Source organism: Enhydra lutris, unplaced genomic scaffold (genome assembly GCF_002288905.1).
Source record: "Enhydra lutris kenyoni isolate GAN:26980312 unplaced genomic scaffold, ASM228890v2 scaffoldscaffold41, whole genome shotgun sequence".
NCBI classification, from domain to species: Eukaryota; Metazoa; Chordata; class Mammalia; order Carnivora; family Mustelidae; genus Enhydra; species Enhydra lutris.
Window position 1 is genome coordinate 1794947 of NW_019154125.1, and position 26793 is coordinate 1821739.

At 40.1% G+C, this 26793-nt stretch overlaps 1 protein-coding gene across 2 annotated transcripts in view; it reads left to right on the forward strand.

The window, feature by feature from the left end:
• LOC111155366 (phosphodiesterase 7A) overlaps nt 1-20331 on the forward strand; it is a 112214-nt gene extending 91883 nt beyond the window's left edge. For both annotated transcript variants that reach the window (XM_022515510.1, XM_022515511.1), the window contains exons 6-13: nt 4868-4963; nt 7003-7103; nt 11276-11407; nt 11595-11686; nt 13839-13983; nt 14559-14655; nt 15332-15412; nt 18545-20331. In XM_022515510.1, coding sequence (XP_022371218.1) covers nt 4868-4963; nt 7003-7103; nt 11276-11407; nt 11595-11686; nt 13839-13983; nt 14559-14655; nt 15332-15412; nt 18545-18753 — 953 coding nt within the window. In that variant the 3' untranslated portion in view covers nt 18754-20331. The remainder of the gene's footprint in view (nt 1-4867; nt 4964-7002; nt 7104-11275; nt 11408-11594; nt 11687-13838; nt 13984-14558; nt 14656-15331; nt 15413-18544) is intronic.
• Nucleotides 20332-26793: the final 6462 nt, after the last annotated feature.

The window sequence follows — 26793 nt, forward strand, 5'->3', positions numbered from 1 at the left end:
TGCAAAGTTTCTGCCGAAAAATCAGTTGATAGTCTTACGGGGTTTCATTTGTTCATAACTAGTTGCTATTCTCTTGCTGTTTTTAAGATTCTCTCTTCATCTTTAATTTTTGACATTTTAATTATTTGTCTTGATGTGGGACTTCCTTGGGCTCATCCTGTTTGGGACTCTCTGTGCATCCTGGACCTAGATGTCCATTTTCTTCCCCCAAGTTAGGGAAGTTTTCAACTGTAATTTTTTCAAATAAGTTTTCTGCCCCTTCCCTTTCTGTTTTCTCCTTCTGGGACCCTTATAATATGAATATTAGTATGCTTGATATTGTCCCAGAGGTCCCTGAAACCTTTCTCATTTTTAATTTTTTTTTCATTACTGCTGTTCAGTTTAAATGGTCTCTACTACCCTGAATTCCACATCACTGATCTGTTCTTCTGTTTCATCCAATCTGCTATTGATTCCCTCTACTGAATTTTTCATTTTAATGTATCTTCAGCTCTGATACGTTCTTTTTTATATTTTCTGTCTCTGTTGAAGTTGTCACTGAGTTCATCCACTTTTCTCTCAAGTTTGGTGAGCATCTTTATGACCATTACTTTGAAGTCTTCATGAGGTACACTGCTTAATTCCATTTCATTTAGAATTTTTTTTTTAAGGTTTTGTCTTGTTCTGTCATCTTGTCCTTTCCCTCTCTATTTTTGCTTGTATATATTAGATAAATCAGCTGTGTCTCCTGGTCTTGAACATGTGGCCTTATGTAGAAGGCATCTTGTGGGGCCCATTAGTGCATTACCTGCAGGTCACTGTAAGCAGGAGCTCCAGGGTTTTCCTCTGTGTGGGCTACATGTGCCTTCTTTTGTGGCTGGATCCTGGGACTAGCTGGGGAGCAGGGCTAGCCCCCAGTGTGGCTGGCTGTGACTGTAGGGGAGGGACCACTTTGGTGGGATGCCAGTCCCAGCTGAGGCCATTCACTGAGTGTGGCAGGACAGTAGTCACTTTGTGAGGGACAGATACCAGTCCCAGTTAAGGCTGCCTGCTATGTACAAAAGGATGGGAGCCACATTGGAGGGGTGTTCTCTGGGCTGGGTAGGTTGAACCGGACAGGTACACAGGGGAACACCTGGCCAGGGTGAGCAGTGTTAGCAGGGTACATCATAGCGTCAGAACTGGTGTCCACCAGCATCAGGCTGGCTAGACAGGAGGAGGGCAAGAAAAATGGTACCTTTTAGTGCTTCCATTCCTGGAGAAAGTACCCACAGATCCCTGATCCTACTGCATAATGTATGGCCCAAGCACTCAAGTGAGTTTGTGTGCAGGCCCTTTAAGAGTGGAATCTTGGCTGCAGATAGCCCTACAGCTCTCCTGGAGTTAAGCTTTGTTGATTTTCAAAGCTTCAGGACCTATGACCTGCTGTAGAGCCAGACATTGTGGAGGATTGTCTTCCTGGTGCAGATCCCCAGGGCAGGGAGTGCCTGATGTGGGGCTTGAACCCTTCACTCCTCAGGGAGGATCTCTACCTATGATATTCCTCCTGCTTGTGGGTCACCAAGCTGGGGGTGTGGGTTCTGACCAGCCCACATCTCTGCTTCTCCTACCCCTCACGATGTGGCTTTTTCTTTGTATCTTTAGTTGTGGAAAAGCTATTCTGCTAGTCTTCAGGTCGTTCTCAGAGGCTTGCTCTATGTGTACTTGCTTTTGGTGTATTCATTTTAAGAGGTGATCTCAGGATTCTACTACTCTGACATTTTCAGAAATTCCTGCCCATTTTTTAAATTGAGATATAACTGACATATATAACATTATATTAGCTTGAAGTGTACAGTGTAATGCTTTAATATATGTATATATTTAAAACAATTATAGAAAGTCTTTAACATCCATCAGTGTACTTAGTTACAATTTTTTTCTTGTGATAACTTTTAAAGTCTCCTCTCTTAGCAACTTTCAAATATGTAATACAGTATCTTTATTTTATTGTTTTGAGTAAGCTCCATACCCAGCTTGGAGGCCAACACAGAGCTTGAAGTCATAACCCTGTGATCAAGACTTGAGCTGAGATCAAGAGTCAGACACTTAACTGACTGAGGCACCAAGGCAATACAGTATCATTAATTATAGTCACCATGCTGTACATAGCATCCTGCAGACTTATTTTCTAGCTGGAGATTTGTACCTTTTGACCCCTTCACTCATTTTCTCAACATTACCAACCCTTGACTCCAACAACCACCAATTTATTCTCTGTATCTATGAGCTTGCTTTTTTGTTTAAGATTGCACATACAAGTTAGAGCATGTGGCGTTTGTCTTTCTCTGTCTGACTTACTTCACTTAGCATAATGTCCATAAAATTAATCCATGTTGTTGCAAATGGCAAGATTTCCTTCATTTTCATGGCTGAATAATATTCCTTTGTATATGTATACCACATCTTCTTCATCCATTCATCTATCTGTGGACACTTAGGTTGCTTCCATAACTTGTTGTAAATAATGCTGCACTGAACATAGGGATGCATATATCTTTTTGAATTAGTGTTTCCTTTACTTGGGTTGAAGACCCAGAAGTGGAATTTGTAATATGTTACTTCTCTTTGTAATTCTTTGAGGATCTTCTTACTGTTCTCCAGAGTGGCTGCACCAATTTACCTTCCCATCAACAGTGCAAGAGCATTTCCTTTTCTCTACATCCTTACTGACACTTTTTATTTCTTGTCTTTTTGATAACTTTTCTGCCGAGTGTAATGTGATATCTCATTATGGTTTTGATTTGCATTGCCTGATGATTAGTGATATTGAGCATCTTTTCACCCAACTCTTGGCCACCTATAGGTCTTCTTTGGAAAAATATCTATTCATACCTTCTGCCTATTTTTAAACTGGATTATTTGCTTGAACATACATTGTGAAGTATCAAGGCAAAGTTGGTTCTTACAGCCATAACAACAGAAATATAGCTCACTTCTTCACAGATGGTTCCAAACTGCATGGGCTCCTGTTTATGTCAATAGAGTGTTATCAGGATTTGAATGCATTTTAACATTTAGTTTTTTAAAAGATTTGAAAGAAATATCATTTAAAGGTGGTATGTCAGGTTTTCTAAAAAGAGTATCATCTTTTGGTCAGCTTCATCTTTTCCAGGGTTTCTCATTCAGATACTTTTTCAGTTGATTTCTGTTTTCCTCAGCCATGGCTTCTGTTGACAGTTGTTTAGGCAGTTTTGGGTAATGAGGTTAGCCCAGTGGTCCTTTTTAATTCTTCATAAGTGTTATTACTATAAATATGCAATGTGGAAGTACTTAAGTGCTCTATAGATTTTTGTAAGAATCATGGATTTCTTAGAGAACATGGTAATGTTATTCTTATTGTCTAAATGCCGGCAATAACTTTTAAGCTCATAACTCTTTAAAACTTACATTTTTTTAAATTAAGCCACAACATATTTGTCCTTCTAGAGGAAATCTACAAAACTCTGAGAAATACAATAAAAGGTATCAAAAATGGAGAGTCACATCTTGGAAGGGAAACTAACCATTACAACAATAGTAGTTTTTCCAAACGTAATTTCTATACAAGTGTTAACTCTGTTGTCATGACGAATGAGTGGAAGTTGAGGATGGGGTAGTCCCCACTGCATCAGAAAATTTAGCTGTGTAGGGGAACAGAGAAGGTGTCACTGGAGGGAGCCAAGAGAGTCAGATATAATTTATTATTTGAAAGATAAGAAAATCTAGAGCATGTCCAAGTGCTCAGGCTTACTGAACAATATAGGGAGCAACTGAGGGATATTTTGATTCGCTGGGATGGAGGAGGCATGTGGGGTGTGTTGGTAGGATATCGAAGCAAGGTTTCTGAGAAACTCTGTGGGGGGGTGGAGAGATTGGCTTTGAAAAGGAAAGGAAAATTATACATTTTCTGTGAAGTCTGAGCCTGTTGAGAATGAGGTGGTGAATGGGAAGTATGTCAGAAGTTTGAGAAGAGGGGGGCTCGTGTCAGGATCCCAAGACCCTGGGATCAAGCCCTGCATCAGGCTTCCTGCTCATCAGAGAGCCTGCCTCTCCCTCTATCTTTGCCTGCCGCTTTGCCTACTTCTGCTCTTTATCTCCGTGTCAAATAAATAAACTCTTAAAAAAAAAAAAAAAAGTTTGAGAAGAGTAGAAGAGCCTTGAAAATAGGCATTTGAGGAGGTAAATTAACCATTTTGCTAGAAAAACATAGTAAGACTGCTGTGTAGTATTTGACCATGAATTTAAGAGTGATAGAATAGAATTCTGCTTAGTTTTGTGACCACTGCCCACCCCCCCCCTTGCTGCTATTCAGATTTCTTGCTACAAGTGTGGGGGAGTCAAGTGGTCAAGTGCAAAGTTTTGATCTTGAGACCATTGATCCCTCCTCCTAGCTCTGTATCTTGAAGAATAAACACAACCTCCACCTAACACACAGTGCAGCTAAGGCAGTTGACTTTCGATGTCCTCATTCAGTTAAAGCTCTGTGGTGGAGGGATGGGTCGCTGAAGGGAGTGCAGCCTTGTTTTGGGTGCTTTGGGAAGCTACATTCAACTTAGTGTGGGATAGTTTTCAAAGTTTCTATTGATTGTAATTATTTTGGTGTCTTTCAAAAAATTGATCGGTTTGAAAATGCTTATCTTATTTGGCTAGAAAAATGAAACAAAGCCATTTTTTCCCTTAGAATGGAAAAAAAGAGATGTGAGATTTAAAGTTCATAGCTGGTAAAATAAAAGGATGTAAATTTTAGATGGACAAAAAGTAGGAAGTTGTACTCCCCATGTTTTATATTCAAAACCCATATTTGGAAGCACAGTGCAATGATGCAAGCCTGTATTTCTTACTAATATCTCTTCTTCTTTCATTTTAGGAAATAGTCTAGTAAGTTTAACCTTTCATTTATTTAGTCTTCATGGATTAATTGAGTACTTCCATTTAGATATGATGAAACTTCGTAGATTTTTAGGTAAGTGATTCTAACCTGCTTAACAGTAATAAGATTTAAACAAGAACCTGTTTAAATTTTCATTACTTCTGTCCATTAGCTATTGCTCTAAAACAAGCTACTCCAAATTTAGTGGTTTGAGATGACATGCATTCGTTTAGCTCCTGAGTCTGTGGGGCCACTGAATGCTGCTTGTGGTCTGGCTGAGCTCAGTTATGGGCCCGCAGCTGACCATAGGCCAGCTGCTCCGTGGGCCTTGCCTGGGACCTCACCTGAGACCTCAGCTGGGGGACACTGGGCTTCCTGGGGCTTAGCTGACCATGGTCTCCCATTAAATTAAAAGGAGGCAGAGGAGTTTGGCACCTTAATAAATTCACATTAAAAACAAAAAAGAGGAGCACCTGGGTGGCTCAGTGGGTTAAAGCCTCTGCCTTTGGCTCAGGTCATGATCCCGGGGTCCTGGGATCAAGCCCCGCATAGAGCTTTCTGCTCAGCGGGTGGGGGGGGCTGCTTCCTCCTCTCTCTCTGCCTGCTGCTCTGCCTACTTGTGATCTCTCTCTGTCAAATAAATAAATAAAATCTTTTAAAAAATTTAAAAATAAAAACAAAAAAAAAGGAAATATTTATTTGACAACAAGCCGAACTTATTCAAGGCCAGTGTCCATGAGAGAGCTGGTGTCACCACGCCCCCCCCCGCCCCCCGCCGGTCTCGGCACTGGCTCTCTGTCACTTCCACCACATCCTGTTGGCCAAAGCACATCAGATGGGGATGAGCAGCACCTCTCTGCCAGGAAGCTTTGAAGTTTCAAAGCCATGGCTGGAGGGCAAAGTGAAGAAGGTGGGACACTTCTGCAGTCAGTCTCTTATACTGACCACAGCTTTGTTACAAAAATGACACTGTTTCTGTCCTTTTTAAAAAGTTTGAAAGCTCAGACTTCAAAAAATCAAGTACATTGTATTTAGGTGTTCTCTTTTTCTGATCCCAGAAATCTCTTTACAGTAAATTTTAAAGATTATTTTTAACATGTTTAAACAAGCAGGGTGATATTTGCTTAGGACTGCTGTACTAGGAAAAAAGTTGAAGTTTTTCACCAGCTATGTTAAAAGAAGCGTGAGGATTATTTCTTACTCTTTTAAAGAAGATAATATTTTCTTTCCTCTTAAATACCAAACGAAGATAAATTCATTACCTAGGCCTTTGAGAAACTTCTCATGTATATTTATTTATAATTTATATGCCTGTAATACTATACTTATATAAATTATAAAACACACAGAAAAATAGATACTAAGAAAAACGAAATGATTGTTTGAGAAGATGAATTAAAGTAAATATAGAATCCAGTGCTCATTCCTTCTCACTGGTGAGTCCTGGTTTATCACTGTGGAATTGGCTCACTTGACTCAGTGACCGGTAGATTAGGGTGTTATGCTATTGGGGCCATACTGCAGACCTGATGGCAGTGGGGACAGCTCTACCCTAATCCTAGTCTACTTTTTCATGAGCATGACAGATACTGAACAGAGAGTAGGATTAGCAGAAGGTCCAGCCCTACTACTGAAAAATTAATCCCAGATCCAGAACGTACCTCACTGATGAGGCACCTGTAGGCTCATGTTCATACACCCCCAATAACTGTCATATTTTAGTTTCATATCGATTTTTCTTCACTGGTAACTGTTTAGAATCTAAAACAGTACTTGACACAAGTATGTGTTGAATGAATTATACTATTTTTTAATTAAGCTGAGAAACTTTTTAAATTACATTGAAAAGAGGGAAGTTTGGCACAGTGATAGATTCACATTTTAAGAGAGAAAAACATTTATTGTTTTGACATGAATACCTTCTGAAAGTTTCGAACAAGTTAGCAGTCAAATGGTATTGATTCATTGGTATGCATGTGAGTTATGAGGTGATTATCATCTCTCTGAAGCTGAACAGTTAGCTGATAGCCACATGAAAATTTTAAATGGAAAACTTGAAATCATCTTAATTTTTGTACTTGTACATGTTTCTCAGCTACAGTGAAATCTGGGGTCTTTTGTCTTTGATGCAGTTATGATTCAAGAGGATTACCACAGTCAGAACCCTTACCACAATGCAGTCCACGCTGCAGATGTTACTCAGGCCATGCACTGTTACTTAAAAGAACCTAAGGTAAGGTGCTGACATTTCCAGTGGGTGAAAATCCTAAGAAAATTCCTTTGACTTACTTTCAAATACTTTTCCTTAGTGATTTGACTCAAAATGAGAGTCTTTCTTCACAAGAAAGAGATCTGCCTGGATCACATTTGCCACCGTGGTTCTATTTATAAGTGCAGCAGCTGGAGAACTGGGTGATTGTAGACAGCGAGGCTGAAGTCCAGGCAAGGTCCAGATCCTAGGAACCCCCTGCCCCCTCAGGGCTGTCTTAAGACACTGGCATTTACACCAAGCTCCTTGTGAGCTCCATGAAGGCTGGACAGCGTTAGTCCAGGTCAGTGAATGAATGGGGAGCTACAGAAGGGAAACCGGAGACTATAGAAACCTCTCCTGGTTGTGGTGTAAAAATGAATCTGACAAGACCAGGAAAACAGAGGCCTGTCAGGAGCTGTTTCATTTCATTTCAATGCACCATAAACGAGCCTGGCAGCCCAAGCTAGAACAGGTAGCCTTGGGGAAGGAGAGAGGTGGGTGGTCTGTAAGGTCCCGGGAGTTTGAGTGCCTAGGTTATAGTGTCTGCGTGCACATGGGGGAGTGAAATAGGGAGAAGAGTCGATGAAGACCACAGGGGGCAGCTGAGTAGAAGGTGGGATTCTGTGAGAGAAAGAGTGTAGAAAAGGGAGCAAGTTTTGGGGGTTAAGGCTGGTAGAAATGATGAGTTCCATTTTGGATATGTGGAATTAAGCATATTTGTGTGATATCCAAATGGAGATGTCAACTAGGTAGTTGGATCAAAGACTCTGGAGTACAGGACAGAATCTGTTGGAGCTACAGATGAGGGAATCACTGACTGAAGATGATAACCGAAAGCCACGCTTGCCCGTGGATGTTTCCTACCCCTGAGGGTTCTGAAATTATGTTTGCTTACTCTTAGCTCTGCTTATAAACTCCTCTCCCCTGGGATCCAAATTCTGGCTAGATGTTAGAAAGGAAAGCAACCTGACCAAACCAGTTTGTGCTAGTTGATGCCAACTTTGAGAATATAGCTCTGTGGTTGACAGTCTTCTGATTTTTGAAGAGATTGTGGAATATGTGAACCCCAGTTTTTAAAAGGATACACATCATGACTTTATTTATTTTTAAAAAGATTTTATTTATTTATTTGAGAGAAAGAGACACACACAGCAAGAGAGGGAACACAAGCAGGGGGAGTGGGAGAGGGAGTAGCGGGTTTCCCGCTGTTCAGAGAGCCCAATTCGGGGCTCGATCCCAAGACCCTAGGATCATGACCTGAGCCGAAGACAGATGCTTAATGACTGAGCCACCCAGGTGCCCCTCATCATGACTTTTTTAAAGTTTATTTATTTTAGAGTGAGTGCACATGCATGCCTGTTGGAGGGGAGGGGCAGAGGGTGAAGAAGAGGGAGAGAGTATCCCAAGTAGACCTCCCACTAAGTGTGGAGCCTGATACAGGCCTCGATCGTGCAACCCTAAGATCAGACCTAAGCTGAAATCAATAGTCAGGCATTTAACCAACTGAGCCACCCAGGTGCTCCACATCACAACTTCTTTTAAAAAACAACTTTATTGTGGTATCACTTATATGCAATTGTAAAATGTATACATTTCATGGGTACAGTTTTTTTTTTAAGATTTATTTATTTATTTGCCAGAGAGAGAGAGCACAAGCAGGGGGAGCAGCAGACAGAGGGAGAAGCAGGCTCCCCACTGAGGAGGGAGCCCGATGTGGGGTTCGATCACAGGACCCTGGGGTTATGACCTGAGTCACCCAGGTGTCCTTTTGTTGTTGTTGTTGTTGTTAAGTTTTATTTATTTGTCAGAGATCATGGGTGGAGTTTTGACAAATGTATACTCCCAAATGCCCGTTTTTTAATCGAACTTTAGAAAATCTCTGGGCCAAGACTAAAGCCTCTATTTGAGAGTTCTTTGGGAGAAATTACTTTGTAAGAAATCACCATACCATAAATGGAATGGTAAATAGAATGATGAAGGTTAAGTGTCCTGTGAGTCACAGGAAGTTAATTAACCTAGGGAACATGTCTGTGAAGACTTCTCCCCTCCTGTCTTCTGCTGGCCGCACCAATCCAGGGTGACGCCTGGAATCCGGGGTACGGAAGTTAACGTTGACGCCAGGCATTGGGCATGACGAGAGGGGCAGAGAACATGCAGGATGCGAAGGTTGTGGATAAAAATGAGTAAGGACAGTCTTACCCACGCAGCTCTGGCAATACTAATTTTTAAACCCTTTTTTTGCCTGGATAGCTCTGATAATTCTTTTATGTAAAAACTTTTCATCATTGACATACTCAATGAACTTAGCCAGAGCTTCACTGAAGGAGATAGATAAAATCACTGAGTCCTCAGATGCAAAAATTCCCTTCTCCTTTATTGTAGTTTACATTTCAAAAGAGAATTGAAGTTTTTTTTTTGTTGTTGTTTTTTTTAAAGATTTTATTTATTTATTTGACAGACAGAGATCACAGGCAGGCAGAGAGAGGAAGGGAAGCAGGCTCCCTGCTGAGCAGAGAGCCCGATGTGGGGCTCGATCCCAGGACCCTGGGATCATGACCTGAGCCGAAGGCAGAGGCTTTAACCCGCTGAGCCACCCAGGCGCCCCGAGAATCGAAGTTTTGAAAGTGCATTTTTAAAAAAGCCTTAAGATTATATCTTTTTATTTTCCAGGCTTTCATGTGGCTCCATGTTTTCAGGTGCTTTCGTTCATTAATTGAGTACATTTTCCCAGTGCTAGGAATCCAGTGGTAAACAGGACAGAATAGGTCCCAGTGAGGGAAGCAGTCATTAAACAGATAAATAAATGTTGAGCTATGGGACGCCTGGGTGGCTCAGTTAAGCGTCTGCCTTTGGCTCAGGTCATGATCCTGGGGTCCTGGGATCGAGTCCCACATTGGGCCTGCCCAGCAAGGAACTTACTTCTCTTTCTGCCTGCCGCTCCCCCTGCTCATGCTCTTTCTCTCTCACTCTCTGAAAAATAAGTAAATATCTTCAGAATGTTGACATGTATTTTAGTAATTGCTGCCATGGAGAAAGTGAAAGAGGAGTGTACTGGACAGTGACCAGTGGATGGCAAGCATTTACGGCTTTAAGTAGAGTGGTCAGAAAACACTGAAGCTGAAAGGGAAAATTTGAGGGGGAGTCAGCGTAGAAAGATCCAGGCACAGAGGAAATCATAAATAGAAAAGGCCTGGATATAGTATTTAGTAAGAAATCTGCTTTCAGTTGCCATGTATGATTTCTGTGTAAGAGCTAATTCCTGGACTCAAAGTGAAAAAAGAAATACTCAAAGCCCCCCCCAATTGCTAGAAAGTAAGGGGAAAGTTCCTTCTCTCTGTACTTGCCTCAGCTCTAACTTTAGTGTTTACTTTTTATGTTTTGTATCTGCACTTATGTAGATTACAATTTTGTTCCAGGTGAGCCTATTAACATTTAATAGCAACAATAAAAATGGTGAGGGTTTTGATTGAACACAGGAAAACTCACTGTTACTAGTTTTCTGTTCGGTGAAGGGCCCTGCTGATAGCTTTGCGGATACAGGTGAAGCCTCGCTCACAGACAGCAGACGATTTGCAGTTTCTTAAGACTTCACATGACTCGGCTGTCGGCATCACCAGATACAGTCACAGGAATGGAAGGAACACTGGCTTTTGGTTTTAATGCACTTTAGAAAAAAACACTATTAATGTCATTGACTTCTCTGTCTTTGTTATGAAGCTCATAGTTTTCTTTCTGATGAAATTTTTTTTACAAGCTGAAGTGTTACATTTTTATTCAAAACAATTTTTTTTATGTGGATTTGTTTTCAACTTAGAACTTACTTTCCCTTCATAGGACATTTAAAAATTCAATTGCTCCTCCTCATGTTTCTCTTTTTAATGGTCAACTTTGGAATCTACCTGAGATCATTTGCTGTCCTGTGTAATGACACATTAATTTTTTAAATTAAGTCTTATTCTGGATTACTGTATTCTTCCGGGATAGTGCCTGCCTGTTCTTTTGCAGCTTTCCCTCTGTTTTAGTTATCCTAAGACTGTGATACCTCTGCATATTGCTTAATAAATTACTTGTTTATGAGATGCCCACAGCCATGCCCACGGGTCAGGTTGTTTATTTCAGACATGTCTGTAACTAATTCTCTTGTCACACTTCAGCTTGCCAGTTCTGTAACCCCTTGGGACGTCTTGCTGAGCTTAATTGCGGCTGCCACTCACGATCTGGATCATCCAGGTGTTAATCAACCTTTCCTTATTAAAACTAACCATTACTTGGCAACTCTGTACAAGGTTAGTACAATTTATCATGGAGCTTAATATTCTTGCATTCTAGAAAATGTTTTAATGGAGTTGAAGTCATAAACAGAGTGTCTACAAATGTTGGAATTTTAACCAGATTAATATTACCTATCAAGAATTCTTTATGTTCAGGAAGAGGCTTACCATTAAATAACTCAGATATGCCTTTTTTTTGTAGAATACCTCAGTACTGGAAAATCACCACTGGAGATCTGCAGTGGGATTATTGAGAGAATCTGGTTTATTCTCACATATGCCATCAGAAAGCAGGTAGGCTGGATTAAGACACATTTAATTTGTTATGAACTATGGAGATTAAGCTGGCAAAACAATTTTACAAAGTTTTAAAAATTTATTCAGGTATTCCACAGTTTGCAGTTTTTGTTAAATTTACTGGCTAAGTTACTTTACAAATTTACATCAAAATTATAGTAATTTAAACATTCTACAGTATAGAAAGTAATTTTTTTTAGTGAATTTTTATGGCTCACTCTGTGGATTTGAGGATTATAAAATTCACTCCAAACACACAATGGCTCATTCATAGTTTACTACTTATTGATGTAAACAGTATTATATATTTCCATGTTACACTCATTATAATAAAACTTTATGTTCTAGGTGTAAAGAAATTAATCGTTCTGTATAATAAATACACTCATTCAAATAAGTTTCAGGAAGTTTTCAAAACGGATAACAAATAAAATGAATGCTTTTAGTTCGTTAGCTTAGTCCTGGAGTGACTTCTGGAGCTATAGGATAAAATAGTGATGGAAGGAAAGGAAATACTAATTTTTTTTTTAAAGATTTTATTTATTTATTTGTCAGAGAGAGCGAGTGAGCGAGCACAGGCAGACAGAGTGGCAGGCAGAGGCAGAGGGAAAAGCAGGCTCCCTGCCGAGCAAGGAGCCCGATGTGGGACTCGATCCTAGAACGCTGGAATCATGACCTGAGCCAAAGGCAGCCGCTTAACCAACTGAGCCACCCAGGCGCCCCTAATTTTTTAAGTAAAGGCCATTTGATGTTAAGAAGGCCATTTGAAAGCCTAATAAGAAGCATCAGCGCAAATGACCCCAATATGATGGTGGTTGACAAAATCTCTTACCATTGATCCACAAACAAAACTTTACTAATGCCTCACTGAGAGACAATGCACTTAAGAAAACCACATAAATGGGTATAAACCATCTAACTCTAGAAAACAAGGTGAGGCATAAATATATGTTTGGGTATGAAAATTTAAGTTACTATCATAGTTCTTTCCTTTTTCCCTTTCATAATTTAAGACAACTTCATTTTAAAAACTTAAGTATCTTGTGTAATGACCACAAGAAAAAAGCTGGACTTTATTTTTTATTTTTTTAAATCTTTATTCACGGATACCATTTGGAGTTTTGACAATACTTCTGGTAAGTAAAATTGTTTCTTGCTGTAGTACAAGTATAATAATTATGTAAACCATAGTTTTTATAAATTATCTTTTTCTTAAGGCAGATTAAAATGTTTGCTTTATTCCCTTTTTGTCATGCTTTACATTTGATGATTAACTCTGTTGATTAAAAACTGAAAATAAGGAACACTGCATAATAGCTTCTTTCATATTTCCTTTATTTAGGGTTTGTTTTACTTAATATCCAGTATTGTGAGCCTTTTAATCTGATGACAGCTCTTTACTGATCTTTATACATAGGTAATATTTGCTATGGTCCATTGAGGGGAAAAAAGGCAGGGGGTTTTTTTTGTTTTGTTTTTGTTTTTTTTTTTTTTAGGTTTATTTCTCTTGTTATTTGACTTGAGACAGTTTAAAAAATGATATAATGTATTTGTATTAACACGTTACCCTTCCCTTTACAGAAAAGTTGGATTTCATTCAGATAACTTTGATTCTTGAATTACAATTCAAGAACTGAATTGTAATTTTATCTAAACTTTATCAGATTATTTGTTGGGATTTTATCAGTGTGTAACTGGGCATCTTTGTCAAAATACCTACAGGAATTAGTTGTTGAATGGGCTGTTCTTTCTCCGTTTGAACCAGCCTTCGTTTGAACCAACCTGGCTTTCAGATGTCAGACACCAAAAAATAGACCAGAGTTGTTTACCCTCAGCACATCCCAGCAAAGAATTTTCTAAAATAACATACCAATGCTATGTAGATTTTTTTCAAGGCAAATAATTCCTCCTTGGCTGGCAAAATAAATCTTTTTTGGAATGTATGCATATTGATATTTTCCTTTAAGCTCCTTTGGTTTTAGTTTTCATTATTTTAGTAGGTTTTCTTTAATGCATTTTTAAAAATTCATGTTTTGTGATGGGTTAAAAGTTGAATGGCAATTAGAATATTAAGTTTAAGAAAAAAAATCAAGGAGTAACTATTTAATTGAAAGTCTTGTATTTTCTCTTTATATTTCTCTAATTGCAGGCAACAAATGGAGACTCAGATAGGTGCTTTGATACTAGCCACAGACATCAGTCGCCAAAATGAGTATCTGTCATTGTTTAGGTCCCATTTGGACAGAGGTGACTTACAACTAGAAGATGCCAGGCATAGGCATTTGGTTTTACAGGTAAAATGGGGCTGGGAAAGATTGTCTTTCTGGGCTAAATCACATATCCATTAGAATAAAAATGAATTCTTCTGGGGTAGCTTTCAGAGTGGTCAAATCTTGAGGGAAAGCTGTGAAGTCTCCTTCCGTTACTGAAACACTTTCCAGAAGGTGAATCTCCTCATTTGGAAAGCATCATTGCTTTTGTAGTTTTCATATTTGAGATTTCTAACAAAAGTGTTTTTTGCGAGATTAGGGTGCTGAACTGCAGCGGGATCCAAATCAATTCTTGCATCTACAAATGAGAGAGAATCACATGATTTACTTGTAGCTTTACGTTTAGTCCAGTCCTTCCGCATGGCTCTTGGGTATTAGTAAGCATGTGTAGTTAGATGAGCAGTCCTTCCGCATTCCTGCAGAAATAACTGAGAGTCCTAACAGCATCATGAACTTAAGAAAAAAGACAATGAATTTTCTGTTGCCGTACTTTTATTAAGATGTTGTTTTTCCCACAATTAGATTATGAGTATGTTGAAGCTTAGTACAATTGAAATTTTACTTTTTCCTTAAAAGACTTTTAATATTTTGCTTGCTAGATGGCTTTGAAATGTGCTGATATTTGTAACCCATGTCGGACCTGGGAATTAAGCAAGCAGTGGAGTGAGAAAGTAACAGAGGAATTCTTCCATCAAGGCAAGTTACAGTTTTGAGTGATAAGTAGTCTGTTCAGTTCCATTTTTAGCATCATGTGGATAAACTAACCCAGACATTTACAGAAGTCCAGCAAGAGATGCTTGCTATTTTTAGTGACAATTCACGTAGATATACATAGAATAAATAATGTACCAATTGAACACCTATTTTGGAAATAAACAGTTCACTTTTGAAATGAACAGATATGAATATATGTATGGATTTGTAAACAGATGTAGATCAGGTTGGAAATTTTGCTGTACAGAAAGATTTCCCTTGTTCCATCTTTGCCCTATGAGGAAGGTATGGCTCTATGAATGGCAGGATATTTTTAGTAATTGAAAGCCAGGAACTAAGGATCTTCATTTCAAGCCCCTTCCTTTTAGAAATCTAAGTTTTAAATTAAAATGCTGACAGAAATACAGTCTTGGGGTAACACCTAGTGAAGTTTTTCATCTCCTCCATTAAAATAGGATATCAGCTTGGCAACTTTTTCTATCTGTGAATAACTTAAAAATTCAAAAAAGAGCTAAGTTAGAAGCCATCCTCTCAGGAGGATTAAGTATGTCGTTTTTCCTAAGGAATTTACAGGTAAGATGAGGACTCTAATTATATACTTAAGCAATAGGTATGTTCCAAATTAATAATTCTTTTTTTTTTTTTTTTTTAATTTTAGGAGATATAGAAAAGAAGTATCACTTGGGTGTGAGTCCACTTTGTGATCGTCAGACTGAATCTATTGCCAACATCCAGATCGGTAACTGTGCTTATTTAGTTATAACTGCTTAGAAAAGTGCTGCTGACTTTAGTTTTGTCAAGAAGAGATGCACATTTGAAATATATAACATTAAAATTGTGCTCATTTCTATTTTTTAATTGAAGAAATTGTACCAGTTTTTTCCACTTTTGGCTTTCATAATTTGCTCTCATTTGATCTTAGGTCCCCCAAACCATGATTTTTGCAAAACAGGTAGCAGTAGCTTTGTGTCTGTTCTGACACTGAAAGAATACATGGTTTGCCCATGTGGAAGCTTCTTTTGCACGAGTCTGGCGTTGCCAGTGAGAAAGGGGACCACTGAGCGAGCAGGACCATAACGTGAAGATCAGTTTCCGCTACTGCTTCCTTGTCTCTTTTCTCTCTGCTTTTGGCTCGTTCTTCAGCCTCCTGCACGGGCCTCTGCTCCGCAGCATCCACCCCTCACGCACCCACAGCAGCTTGGGACTCAGCCCTGTTCCCCAAATCTGTGACGCCCCTTCACTCTTTCCGCCTCGCCATCCTTCCCACCTGCCTGCTGGACTCATTTTTCTGGAAGAGCCACCTCCCCCAGAAGCTGCCTTCCGCTGTCTGCAGGCAGAGTCACCCCTTTTCCAGACATCCAGAGCACAGGATCCATGTCTCTCCTGGTTCCCCGGCCCTTGCCCTTGGGGATGTGTACCTGAGGGCCGGCCACGCCCCCTGGAGGCAGGGGGCACTTGAGAACCTTACTCGAGCGTAGCTGTCATGGAAAACACAGGGAGATGGGCTGTGACTGCAGTTTGGACAGCTTGTTGTGCAAGAGCAGGGAGTGGCCGGTGGGGTTTTGAGTGTAAAGTAGGACGACAGTGTGCCGAGGGGCAGGTCAGCTAGGTATTGAGGGATGAGTATAATTTTGGTAGTTGGTGTTGAGTAGGGTCTTGGAGCATTGGTGAACATAAAATGTATACACAAATTTCAGAAAGAGAAGGTTTCTAGAAACTGAGATGATAACGTGCTTCTGCACCATAATACTTTGAAAAGAGGGCTGTGCTGTAGGGTGAGAAATTCAGAAATCTAATGCTCACATTGTAACCACAGAGGATGGTTACATGGAAGACAGCGGGTAGGAAAGGACTTGACCGCAGAGGGAGGGGTAGGGAAGATGAAGAGCCATGCCCAGCAGAGTGGGGCGCAGGCCTTCGGGAATGGTGTGGGGGTGTTGGGGTGCCCAGAGATCTCAGGCAGCCAGGAAGCCTGAGGAACTTTACCGAGGGCGATGTTTTCTTTGGGGAGGATGAGAAGACAGTTAAGCAGCAGATCTGTTGTGTCTCTTCAAATGCCAAAGAATGGGTGAAACATGGGCAAAGGGGATTGAATCGAAGAGAGGAGAGTGGGTAGCAGAGTCCCCATAGCTGCCCTTCACATTCTTTTGCCTAAGTAAATGACCCCCTCGGTTAATGAGGAAACTTACAATGAGGTTTTTTAAAATTGCAGTTTTTAAAAGGGAAGAGAAGCTGGATCCCTTAAACTCTTCATTTCCATCTATATATCTTGTCCATGTTGGGACAGTTCTGGGTAAGGTTATCTGAGGGACAAAGATTTCACAGAAAATGACAGTAAAAGTTGACATCTGCTGACTCCTCACAACCACCCTAACGACAAAAGTACCACCAGTAGCCTCCTTTTCAGGTAGTTTGCCCAATTTGTACAGTTAACAGATACTGGTTTTTTGACATCAAATCCCAGGTAAAACAGGGATTGAAAGTTCTATTTCTAGGATAAATCATGGGACTGTAAATACTGTGACTACTCAGAGCCAGCACAGGGTCAGTAAGTAGAAGTCATGTTTAATCCAGTTTCCTTCTCTAATAGGAATAATAGTTTGTTAAACAAGAAAAGATTATGTCCTGGGTAAGTAAGGCATTTGGCATGGTGTCCTGTGATGTGTGTGGAGGTGAGAGAAGCCTGTGGGCTAGAACAGTAAATGGGTTCCCAGGCAGCGGATGAATGGCACCCCACCTTCGGAGAGGGCGCTGCGTGGCTGTGTCCAGGACACCAGCCATTCATTTTCACCAGGTGCTTAAGAGCTAAAAGAATGAGGTTAACCTAGAGCCTGAAGTAATACTTCTGGATTGTTGGGTGTTACAGGCAAGATCCGGAAGCTCTCAACCAATTGGAATAATGGGTGGATCTCATTTGGGTATAAAACTCCAGCTGCTCACGACTTCACTGTGGCACCTTGAAAAGATAGGGCGTTGGGTGACAGTTCAACTTGGCACTGTGGTGTGAGGATGGCTCCCAGAACACTGCTGCTTTGACCAGTGATGACATTTCTCTATTTGTTTTTTCTCTTCATCAGAACACAACTTCTTGAGGGCGTATCTATTCATTGCTATCTTCCTGGCCACCCTAGAACAGTGCCTGGCAGATAGTCGGTTCTCAGTTAATATGTGTGGAGGGAATGGAAGAAATGGAAGAAAGCCTTATTTCCAATAGTAACAACTAGTTCAGATACCACAATCTGTACAGTTTTCTAATGAAAAGTCAGGTGCTGATTGCTTTAACTCCAGATTTTTTTGTTGCCTAAATGTAACCTAGGTTGTCTGTGGTCCACATGGTCTTTTGCCAAAAAGAAAAAGTTCTGGAGGTGAAGAAAATTTAAGCACTGTTAACGTAGCAGTGATAGAATTTGCATTTTGTCATGAGTTTTGGCTCTGTAAATTCTGACTCAAATAAAGTGGCCAGTTGTAAGCATGACCAGGTGTGAGGACTGTGCTGCTTCAGTTCCCACCTCATCACCCAAAGGCCTTTGGAAAAGACCCCTCCTCGCCTCCAGCTGTCTCAGTGGGAACGGTGTGTCCTTTCTGCAGAGCTGAGAGGGCCACTGAGTGTTTGCTCAGATAGGATATGCTTGCCCAGTGGAGAGGAATCGTCAGAAAAGATTGGATGTGTTTGTCAGTTCACCTTTACTTAAAGTCCCATTGAGTTACTCAGTAGTTCTTCAGAGAAGTTAGGTCAGCTTACGCACACACATCCTTGCTGAAAACTTGGGTGATGTCCGGTTAGGACTTAAGAGAATAAACGCTGGATAGATGTTCTGAAGATAAAGTTTCAGAATATATGTTAATGCCCTTTTTCTCTTATTTTTTCAAGGTTTCATGACTTATCTAGTGGAGCCTTTATTCACAGAATGGGCCCGGTTTTCCAATACCAGGCTCTCGCAGACGATGCTCGGACATATGGGGCTGAACAAAGCCAGCTGGAAGGGGCTGCAGAGAGAACAGTCTACCAGTGAGGACACGGACGCTGCGTTCGAGGAGTTGAACTCACAGTTATTACCTCAGGAAAATCGGTTATCATAGCCCCCAGAAACAGTGGGACAGACTGCCTCCTGCAGGTTTTTAGAAATGTGAAATGGGGTCTCGAGGTGAGAGGACGTTCTCTTGGCTGCCAAGGTTTCCGAAGGAACGAGGCCAGCGTTATTCCCAAGGTGTCGTCTCTCGGATCATGTGACCCCACTTTTTAATTATAAGACCTGAACACATAGCAATATGCATTTGGCTTTCGTGTGAAACCTTGAATATGCAAAGCCCAGCAGGAGCCCATTGGAAAGGAGTAACAGAGGAAGTTTTCCAGTGTGCCACGAGTCTTTCAAAGCATTTATTCTTCGAACCACGAAACTTGAACTGTATCTTTCAGCAGAAATCTCTTGGAATTTAACCAGTCTGATGCAACTTTGTGTATCTGTACCTTCCACTAAGTTCTGAGAAAATGGAAATGTGAAGTGCCCAGCCTCTGCTGCCTCCTGCGAGACTCGATGTTTACAAATCAACTCTGAAATACTGGTTCTAAATTGCCTTGGAGCATGATTGTGAAGGAACCACTAAGAATTTTAAAGATCAAACTGAAACTGCAGCTCTTTCCCCCTGGTTTGCCTTTTTTCTTCTTTGGATGCCACCAAAGCCTCCCATTTGCTATAGTTTTATTTTGCGCACTGGAAACTGAGCATTTATTGTAGAGTTCCGCCAAGCTTTCCCTCCAGTGCTGTTTGGCAATGCAATTTTTTTTAACTATTAGTTTTTCATTTGGGGCGGGAGGGGAAGAACACCAATGTCCTAGCTGTATTATGATTCTGCAGTGAAGACATTGCATGTTGTTTTCACTACTGTACACTTGACCTGCACATGCAAGAAAAAGGTGGAATGTTTAAAACACCATAATCAGCTCAGGGTATTTGCCAATCTGAAATAAAGTGGGATGGGGAAGTGTGTCCTTCAGAGCAAGGGTACTAAAGTCCCTTTCGCTGCAGTGAGTGAGAGGTATGTTGTGTGTGAATGTGTGGATGTATGTTTGCGTGCATGTCTGTGCATGTGTGACTGTGCATGTGTTATATTTATCCACGTGGGAAATTATTTATTATTTTAGAATGTGACACAATGCGCAGCCACACCAGGGGAGGGGAAGGTAGGTGAGCTGTACCAGACTGCTCCAGTTGCCTTAAACTATGCACAAAGCTAAGTGACCAAACTTCTTGTTTTGATTTGAAAAAAGTGCATTGTTTTCTTGTCCCTCCCTTTGATGAAACGTTACCCTTTGATGGGCCTTTTGATGTGAACAGATGTTTTCTAGGACAAAATCTAAGGACTAATTTTAAACTTCAAACATTCCACTTTTGTAATTTGTTTTAAATTGTTTTATGTATAGTAAGCACAACTGTAATCTAGTTTTAAGAGAAACCGGTGCTTTCTTTTAGTTCAACTGTATTTCCCTTGTTACTGTAAAAGACTGTTTATCGATTATGTTTACAGTTTGTTGCAACAGCCATTTTCTTGGGAGAAAGCTTGAGTGTAAAGCCATTTGTAAAAGGCTTTGCCATACTCATTTTAATATGTGCCTGTTGCTGTTAACTTTTGATGAATAAAAACCTATCTTTTCACATATTTATCTTTGATATTTAACTTCCAACTCAATCTTTTGGAAATCATGATGCTAAATTATTAGAAAGCAAAGATTCTGCTTCTTGTGCTAGCAGTCTCTCATCCACTATTTATTTAGGGAGAGCTAGGTACAGGCGCAGTCCTCTGGGGTTCTGTGCCGTCATCCACAGCTCACGCGGGAGCGAGCGGCCCCAGTTAGTCGGCTCAGAGTTTGGACTGATACAAGGTACAAGTCAGCTTTGAGCCCATACCTCTTGACTCCACAGCCTTACTGTTCCCACAGTTGGGAATTGCCTAAGACATCAGCGCCTCTTACAAGGACTTAAATACTAGTTATATTGGCCTTTGCTTTGACTGGTACCAGTGTAAGACAGGCACCACTGGGCCTCTCCAGTGTCTTCCCCAGTCCAATTCATTAGAAAGGATATAGTACAAACTTTAAAATCAAACATACTGTCATTATTTGCAGAGAAGAGTGATGTCCAGTAGGAATATAATGTGAGCCATGTAAGTGAATTATCCATTTTCTACTAGCCAAATTTTAAGAAGGAAAAAGAAACAGATGGAATTATTTTATTAACATTTATTCCAATATATCCAAAATATTGTATCAATTCAATAGGTAGTCATCATCTTAGAAAAAACAATTGTTGAGATGTTTTACATTCTTTTTGGGATACAAAGTCTTTGAAATCTGGTGTGTATTTTACACTTATAGCACATCTCGGTTCAGACTAGCCCACATTTCAAGTGCTCAATATCCACCTGTGGCTAGTGGCTACCATATTGGACAACAGGGGTACAAAAGTCTGACGGTAGTCAAGTGGACTATAGCTGGGGCAGGTCAATGGCCAGTTAAGGTGGCACCACCCTGGCAAATTTGATGCATCTAGAGTCTGATGAGATCTTTACAGGCTCTGAGAAGATCTTTACAGACCTAGTATGTCAGCACATGGGAAGTGGAACTTTCTCAGGAAACACATTAACCAAGCTCACAGTAACTGATATTTTATTTAAAAGTTAGTATTTTTTTTCAATTTATAATGGAAATATAACTATCAATCATTCTCTCCCTTTAGGCAAACCTTCCTGGGAAGTCAAATTATGATCAGCGGTTACTTGGTGAGCATGGATTCTGAGCAAGGGAAGCAAGTTGCCTCATGCATCCATCTCCCTGTGGGAATATACCTGCTGATATCCATGTGTGTCGACCAGGGTACGCTCTTCCCCTGGATGATGCTAGAGATTCTCTGCCAGTAGTTGCTTCTCCACATCAGCTTCTGATTGGCACACCCAGTAGATCTGTCAGTACCTTCAGCTTTGTCTCTGTTGGGCCTGCCCGGGCTCCATCTGCCGGCGTATGATTGCTTCTACCCTGATCCATTTTGTGTTTCTTACTGTTTGATAGTCAAAGGATTTTCTTCTTATTTCCATTCTTGGGGGAGACACCTCAGTATTGCTCCCATTTCCTGCCTACGCATATCATAAACCCACTGAAAAATCATGTTTTGTTACATGTACGTGGAGGTCACAGTCTACAGCCCTACTCCTTAAATATAACCTATATTCCTTGAACATTGATTTTCTAGAAGAAATTTGAAGAAACAGTTCAATAATTTAGAAGATTACACTTAAGTAAATGTTATGGAACAGAATTAAAATTCACATGAATTTTTAAAACGGGAGACTTCAGAGAATTGTTGAGCATGTAGCAGCCTTTTGGGTCTCTAGGCCCAATACTTCAGTGTGGGGGGATGCATCTCCTCTGCTCTGGGGGTAGAGGTTCATGGAGAGGAAATTTTGGCACAAGCCTTAGCTTAACGAAAAATAATCTGGTACATGGTCAGTATTTGTATTCTGTAAATGCGATGGTTTATAATGATCCTCTTTGTATAAAAGAAGCAAATATTTTATGTCCTTTGCAAACCTGGGAAATATATTTGTACCTGAGGTACAGGTTAGAGGTGCTAGTAATTCTTTGAAGATTCCTATATTGGTTTCTTTTTCCAAAATGCTTTCCTGGCTCTTTAAGCTTTAAGTTTTCTTAAAACTCTCTAACTTTCGCATCAGAGGTTTATGATGTTTTCATGTGAACTTTTTTTACTGTATAAATACTAAATCCTCTCCCAATCAGTATCTCCTGCTTGAGAAAATATACCGTGACATACAGCTAATACGCATTCACTAATGTTTTTAAATAAACATGCAAGAGTTCATCTGAACCATTCCTTGCTTGCTAAGGATCTGCAGACAACCTGTGTTTTTTGGAAGGCCCCCAAGTGTCCACGGTCTGTAGGTAGAATGACCACTACTTGGAGGTGAGTTGACAGGGAGCACACAGCAGGTCTCATTCACCTTCTAGTCTCTTGTGCTTGGCACAGGGCTAGCGTAAATTGGGCCATCAATAAATGTTTGTTGAACAAACTAATTTGGTATTGATGTCTTTCCTCTTTAGCCATCAGTCTAATATTGAACAATTATATCAAAACTAGTCTGTCTATGGTGAATCATGTGGTCAGCAACACCTGGGTTCCTGTTGTATGCAGAGAGCACGGCACTGGATGTAATAAAGGTATTAAAAATGACAAAACCCTGGTCTCTGTTCTCAAAATGTTTGGGTGGCAAAATGATGTGTGAAAAGCATTCTATAATATGGCAGTTTCTGTATTACACAAAGTAGGTGCAAAATATTGGGGTGTGGTTTAGGAGAATGGTTTTAGTTTGGTTAATGATGAAGACACCATTTCTAGTAATTCTTGAATTTTTTTTTTTAACATCCATGACTGGCAAAATCATTTAACCTTCAGATTTGATTGTAATATACATTCTCCACATCTTCACCAACACTTGTTGATGCTGGTCAGTCTGATGGTATGTGGTTTCAATTTGATGACGACAAACATCATTTCGTGCACCTCTTGGCCATCTGTAGGTCTTCTCTGGAAAAATATCCAAATCCTCTGCCCATTTTTTTTAATCAGGTTATTTGTTTTTTTGATAGAAGTTGTATAATTTCTTTATGTTTTGGATAGTAACCCCTTATCAGATGTACAGTTTGTAAGTAACAACTCCCACTAAGTGGCTGCCTTTACATTTTGTTGATGGGTTTCCTTTGTGGTGCACAACTTTTTAGTTTGATAGGATCCTGCTTGTTATTGTAGCTTTTATTGCCCCTGCTTAAGGAGACTGCTCCAAAAAGCCTATTTCTAAGACCAGTGTCAAAGACCGTACTGCCTGTGGTATCTTCTAGGAGATTATGGTTTTAGGCCTCATATTCAAGTCTTTAATCCATTTGAATTTTTGTATACGGTATAAGTGAACCAGTTTTCCCAATACCACTTATGAAGATATTGTACATCCTTGGCTCCTTTGTCACAGATTGATTGACCATATACGCCTGGCTTTATTTCTGGGCTCTTTATTCTGTTTCATTAATCTATAGGTCTGTTTTTATGCCAGTATCATACTGTTTTAATTACTAGAGTTTTGTAATAAGTTTTGAAATCAGCACAGTGCCTCCAGCTTTGTTCTTTCTCAAGATTGCTTTGGCTATTGGAAGGTCTTTTGTGATTCCATACAAATCTTAGGATTATTTGTTCTAGTTCTGTTAAAAAAAAAAATGCTGTTGGCATTTTGATAGGGATTGCACTGAACCTGTAGATTGCTTTGGGTAGTTTGAGCATTTTAACAATACCAAGTCTTTCAATCCATGAGCATGGTATGTGTCATCTTCAGTTTCTTCCATCAGTTGTTTTATAATTTTCACCATATAGGTGTCACTTCCTTAAATTTATTCCCAGGTATCTTCTTCTAATGCAATTATACATGGGATTATTTTCTCAACTTTTTTTCTAATAGCTCCTTATTAGTATATAGAACTACAACTGATTTCTGTAGGTTACTTTTGTATACTGGTTTTTTTTTTGGTTTTTTTTTGTTTTTTTTTTTGGTCGGAGAGTGAACACAGGCAGACAGAGTGGCAGGCAGAGGCAGAGGGAGAAGCAGGCTTCCTGCTGAGCAAGGAGCCCGATGTGGGACTTGATCCCAGGATGCTGGGATCATGACCTGAGCCAAAGGCAGCCGCTTAACCAACTGAGCCACTCAGGCGTCCCTGTATACTGTTTTTAAAAAGATTTCAGAGGTGAGAGAGGGAGAATCTCAAGCAGACTCCCTGCTGAGCGTGGAGCCCAACGAGAGGCTCAGTCCCAAACCTGAGATCATGATCTGAGCCAAAATCAAAAGTTGGATGCTTAACCAACTGAGCAACCCAGGTGCCCCTGTCTAAAATTTCATAACTGAATTCATTTATAGTTATGATGGTGTTTTGGTAGACCCTTTTAGAGTTTTTTATACATAGTATGTCAACTGCAAATAGTGTGTTTTACTACTTTTCTATTTGGATGTCTTTTTTTTTTCCTGATTGCTACAGCTTGACTTCCCAATACTATATTGAATAAAAGTGGTGAGAGGGTATCCCTATCTTGATCTTAGAGGAAAAGCTTTAAACTTTTCAACACTGAGAACAATGTTCCCTGTGAGTCAGTCATACGCGGCCTTTATTATGTTCAGGTACGTTCCCTCTACACCCACTTTGTTTTTATCACAAATGGCCATCAAATTTTGTGGTGTTTCTTTTCCCTGCATCTGTTGAGATAATCATAATTTTTATCCTTGTTTTATTAATGTGGTATATCACATTGATTTGCAGATGTCAAACCATCCTTGCATCCCTGGAATAAATCCCATTTGATCATGGTGTATGACCCTTTTAACATACTAAATTCTGTTTGCTAGTACTTTGTTGAGGATTTTTGCATCTATTTGCATCGGGGATAGTGACCTGTAGTTTTCTTTTTATGTGGTTTGTCTTTCAGTATCAGGGCAGTGCTGGCCTCTGTAATCTTTATTATTTCCTTCCTTCTACTAACTAGATACAAACTTAGGTAGCTTATTTGGGATTTTTGTTTCTTGAGGTAGACTTTCTTTAGCCATGAACTTCCCTCTCGGAACTGCCTTTTGTTGCATTCTATGGCTTTTGTAAAGTTGTTTCATTTTTCATTTGTCTTAAAGTGTTTAATTTTCTCTTTGATTTCTTCATTGACTTAATGTTTAATAATGTTTTTTAGTCTCCATATTTTTGTGTTTTTACCAGTTTTAATGTAAATGATTTCTAGTTTCATACTGTTTTAACTGTTAGAAAAAAAGAGGCCTGATATTGAATTTATTTAAACTTTTGTGGCTTTACGTGATCCTCTTAGAGAATGTTCTGTGTATAATTGAAAAGAATCTGTATTCTACAGTTTGGGGGAATGGAATGTTTTGTATCAAGTCCATCTGGTCTAATGTGTCATTTAAGGCCAGTGTTTGCTTCTCTGGATGATCTATCCATTGATGTAAGTGGGGGTCTTAGTGGCTCCTACTATTAAAATATTACTGTCACTTTCTCTCTTTTATGTTTATGTCTCAATATTTTGCTTTCTATATTTATATGCTCCTGTGTTGGCTGCATAGGTATTTATAAGTGTTAGATCCTCTTGGATCAACCCTTTATCATTATGTAATGCCCTTGTCTTTTGTTACAGTCTTGGTCTTTTTTTTTTTTTTTTTTTTTTTGAAGATTTTATTTGCAAAAAAACAAGCGTGAGGGGGGTGTGGGATGAGCAAAGAGAGAGGGACACACTGACTCTGCTGAGCATGGAGCCTGATGCAGCCCACCTCAGGACCCCAATATCATGACCTGAGCCAAAATCAAGAGTTGGACACTTAAACAGACTGAGCCACATGTTTGTCCCCTAGTCTTTGTCTATTTTGTATGATATGTGTATTGTTAACATTAGCCTTCTGTTTGTTTGCATGGAATAACTTTCTTCATCCTGTCACTTCCAATAGATGTGTCTTTAGATCTAAGTCTTTTTTTTTATGTATTTGACAGGCAGAGAGAGAGGAGGAGGCAGGCTCCCCGCTGAGCAGAGAGTCCGGTGCGGGGCTCGATCCCAGGACCCTGGGATCACGACCTGAGCTGAAGGCAGAAGCTTTAACCCACTGAGCCACCCAGGTGCCCTGAAATAAGTCTCTTATAGGCAGCCAGCAAATACGTGCGTCTTTTTAAAATGCACCCAGCCACCCCCATAGGTAACATGCTTATCTCCATTTTGTCTAGTTCCTTTTCTCAGGTTTTGTCCTATTCTTTTGTTTGCCTTTCTTTGCTTCTATAAAGTAGGCAAAACAGCTACCCATCCCAATCCTGAAGGAGTGGCCGTGTGTAGGAATGCAGCTGCCTGAAAGCTTTGCATGGTGAGCCGGAATGGAAGCAGGCACAGGCCAGGGATATCCTATGCACACTATGCTAGGGCCACCTTTGGGAGGAATGGCTCAAGCTAGTGGGGGCCTGAGGCTCACTGGGGTGGCCCAGCAGGCTGGCTAGAGTGCCTGGACTCTGCTCCAGTCTATACTATCAAGATGGAA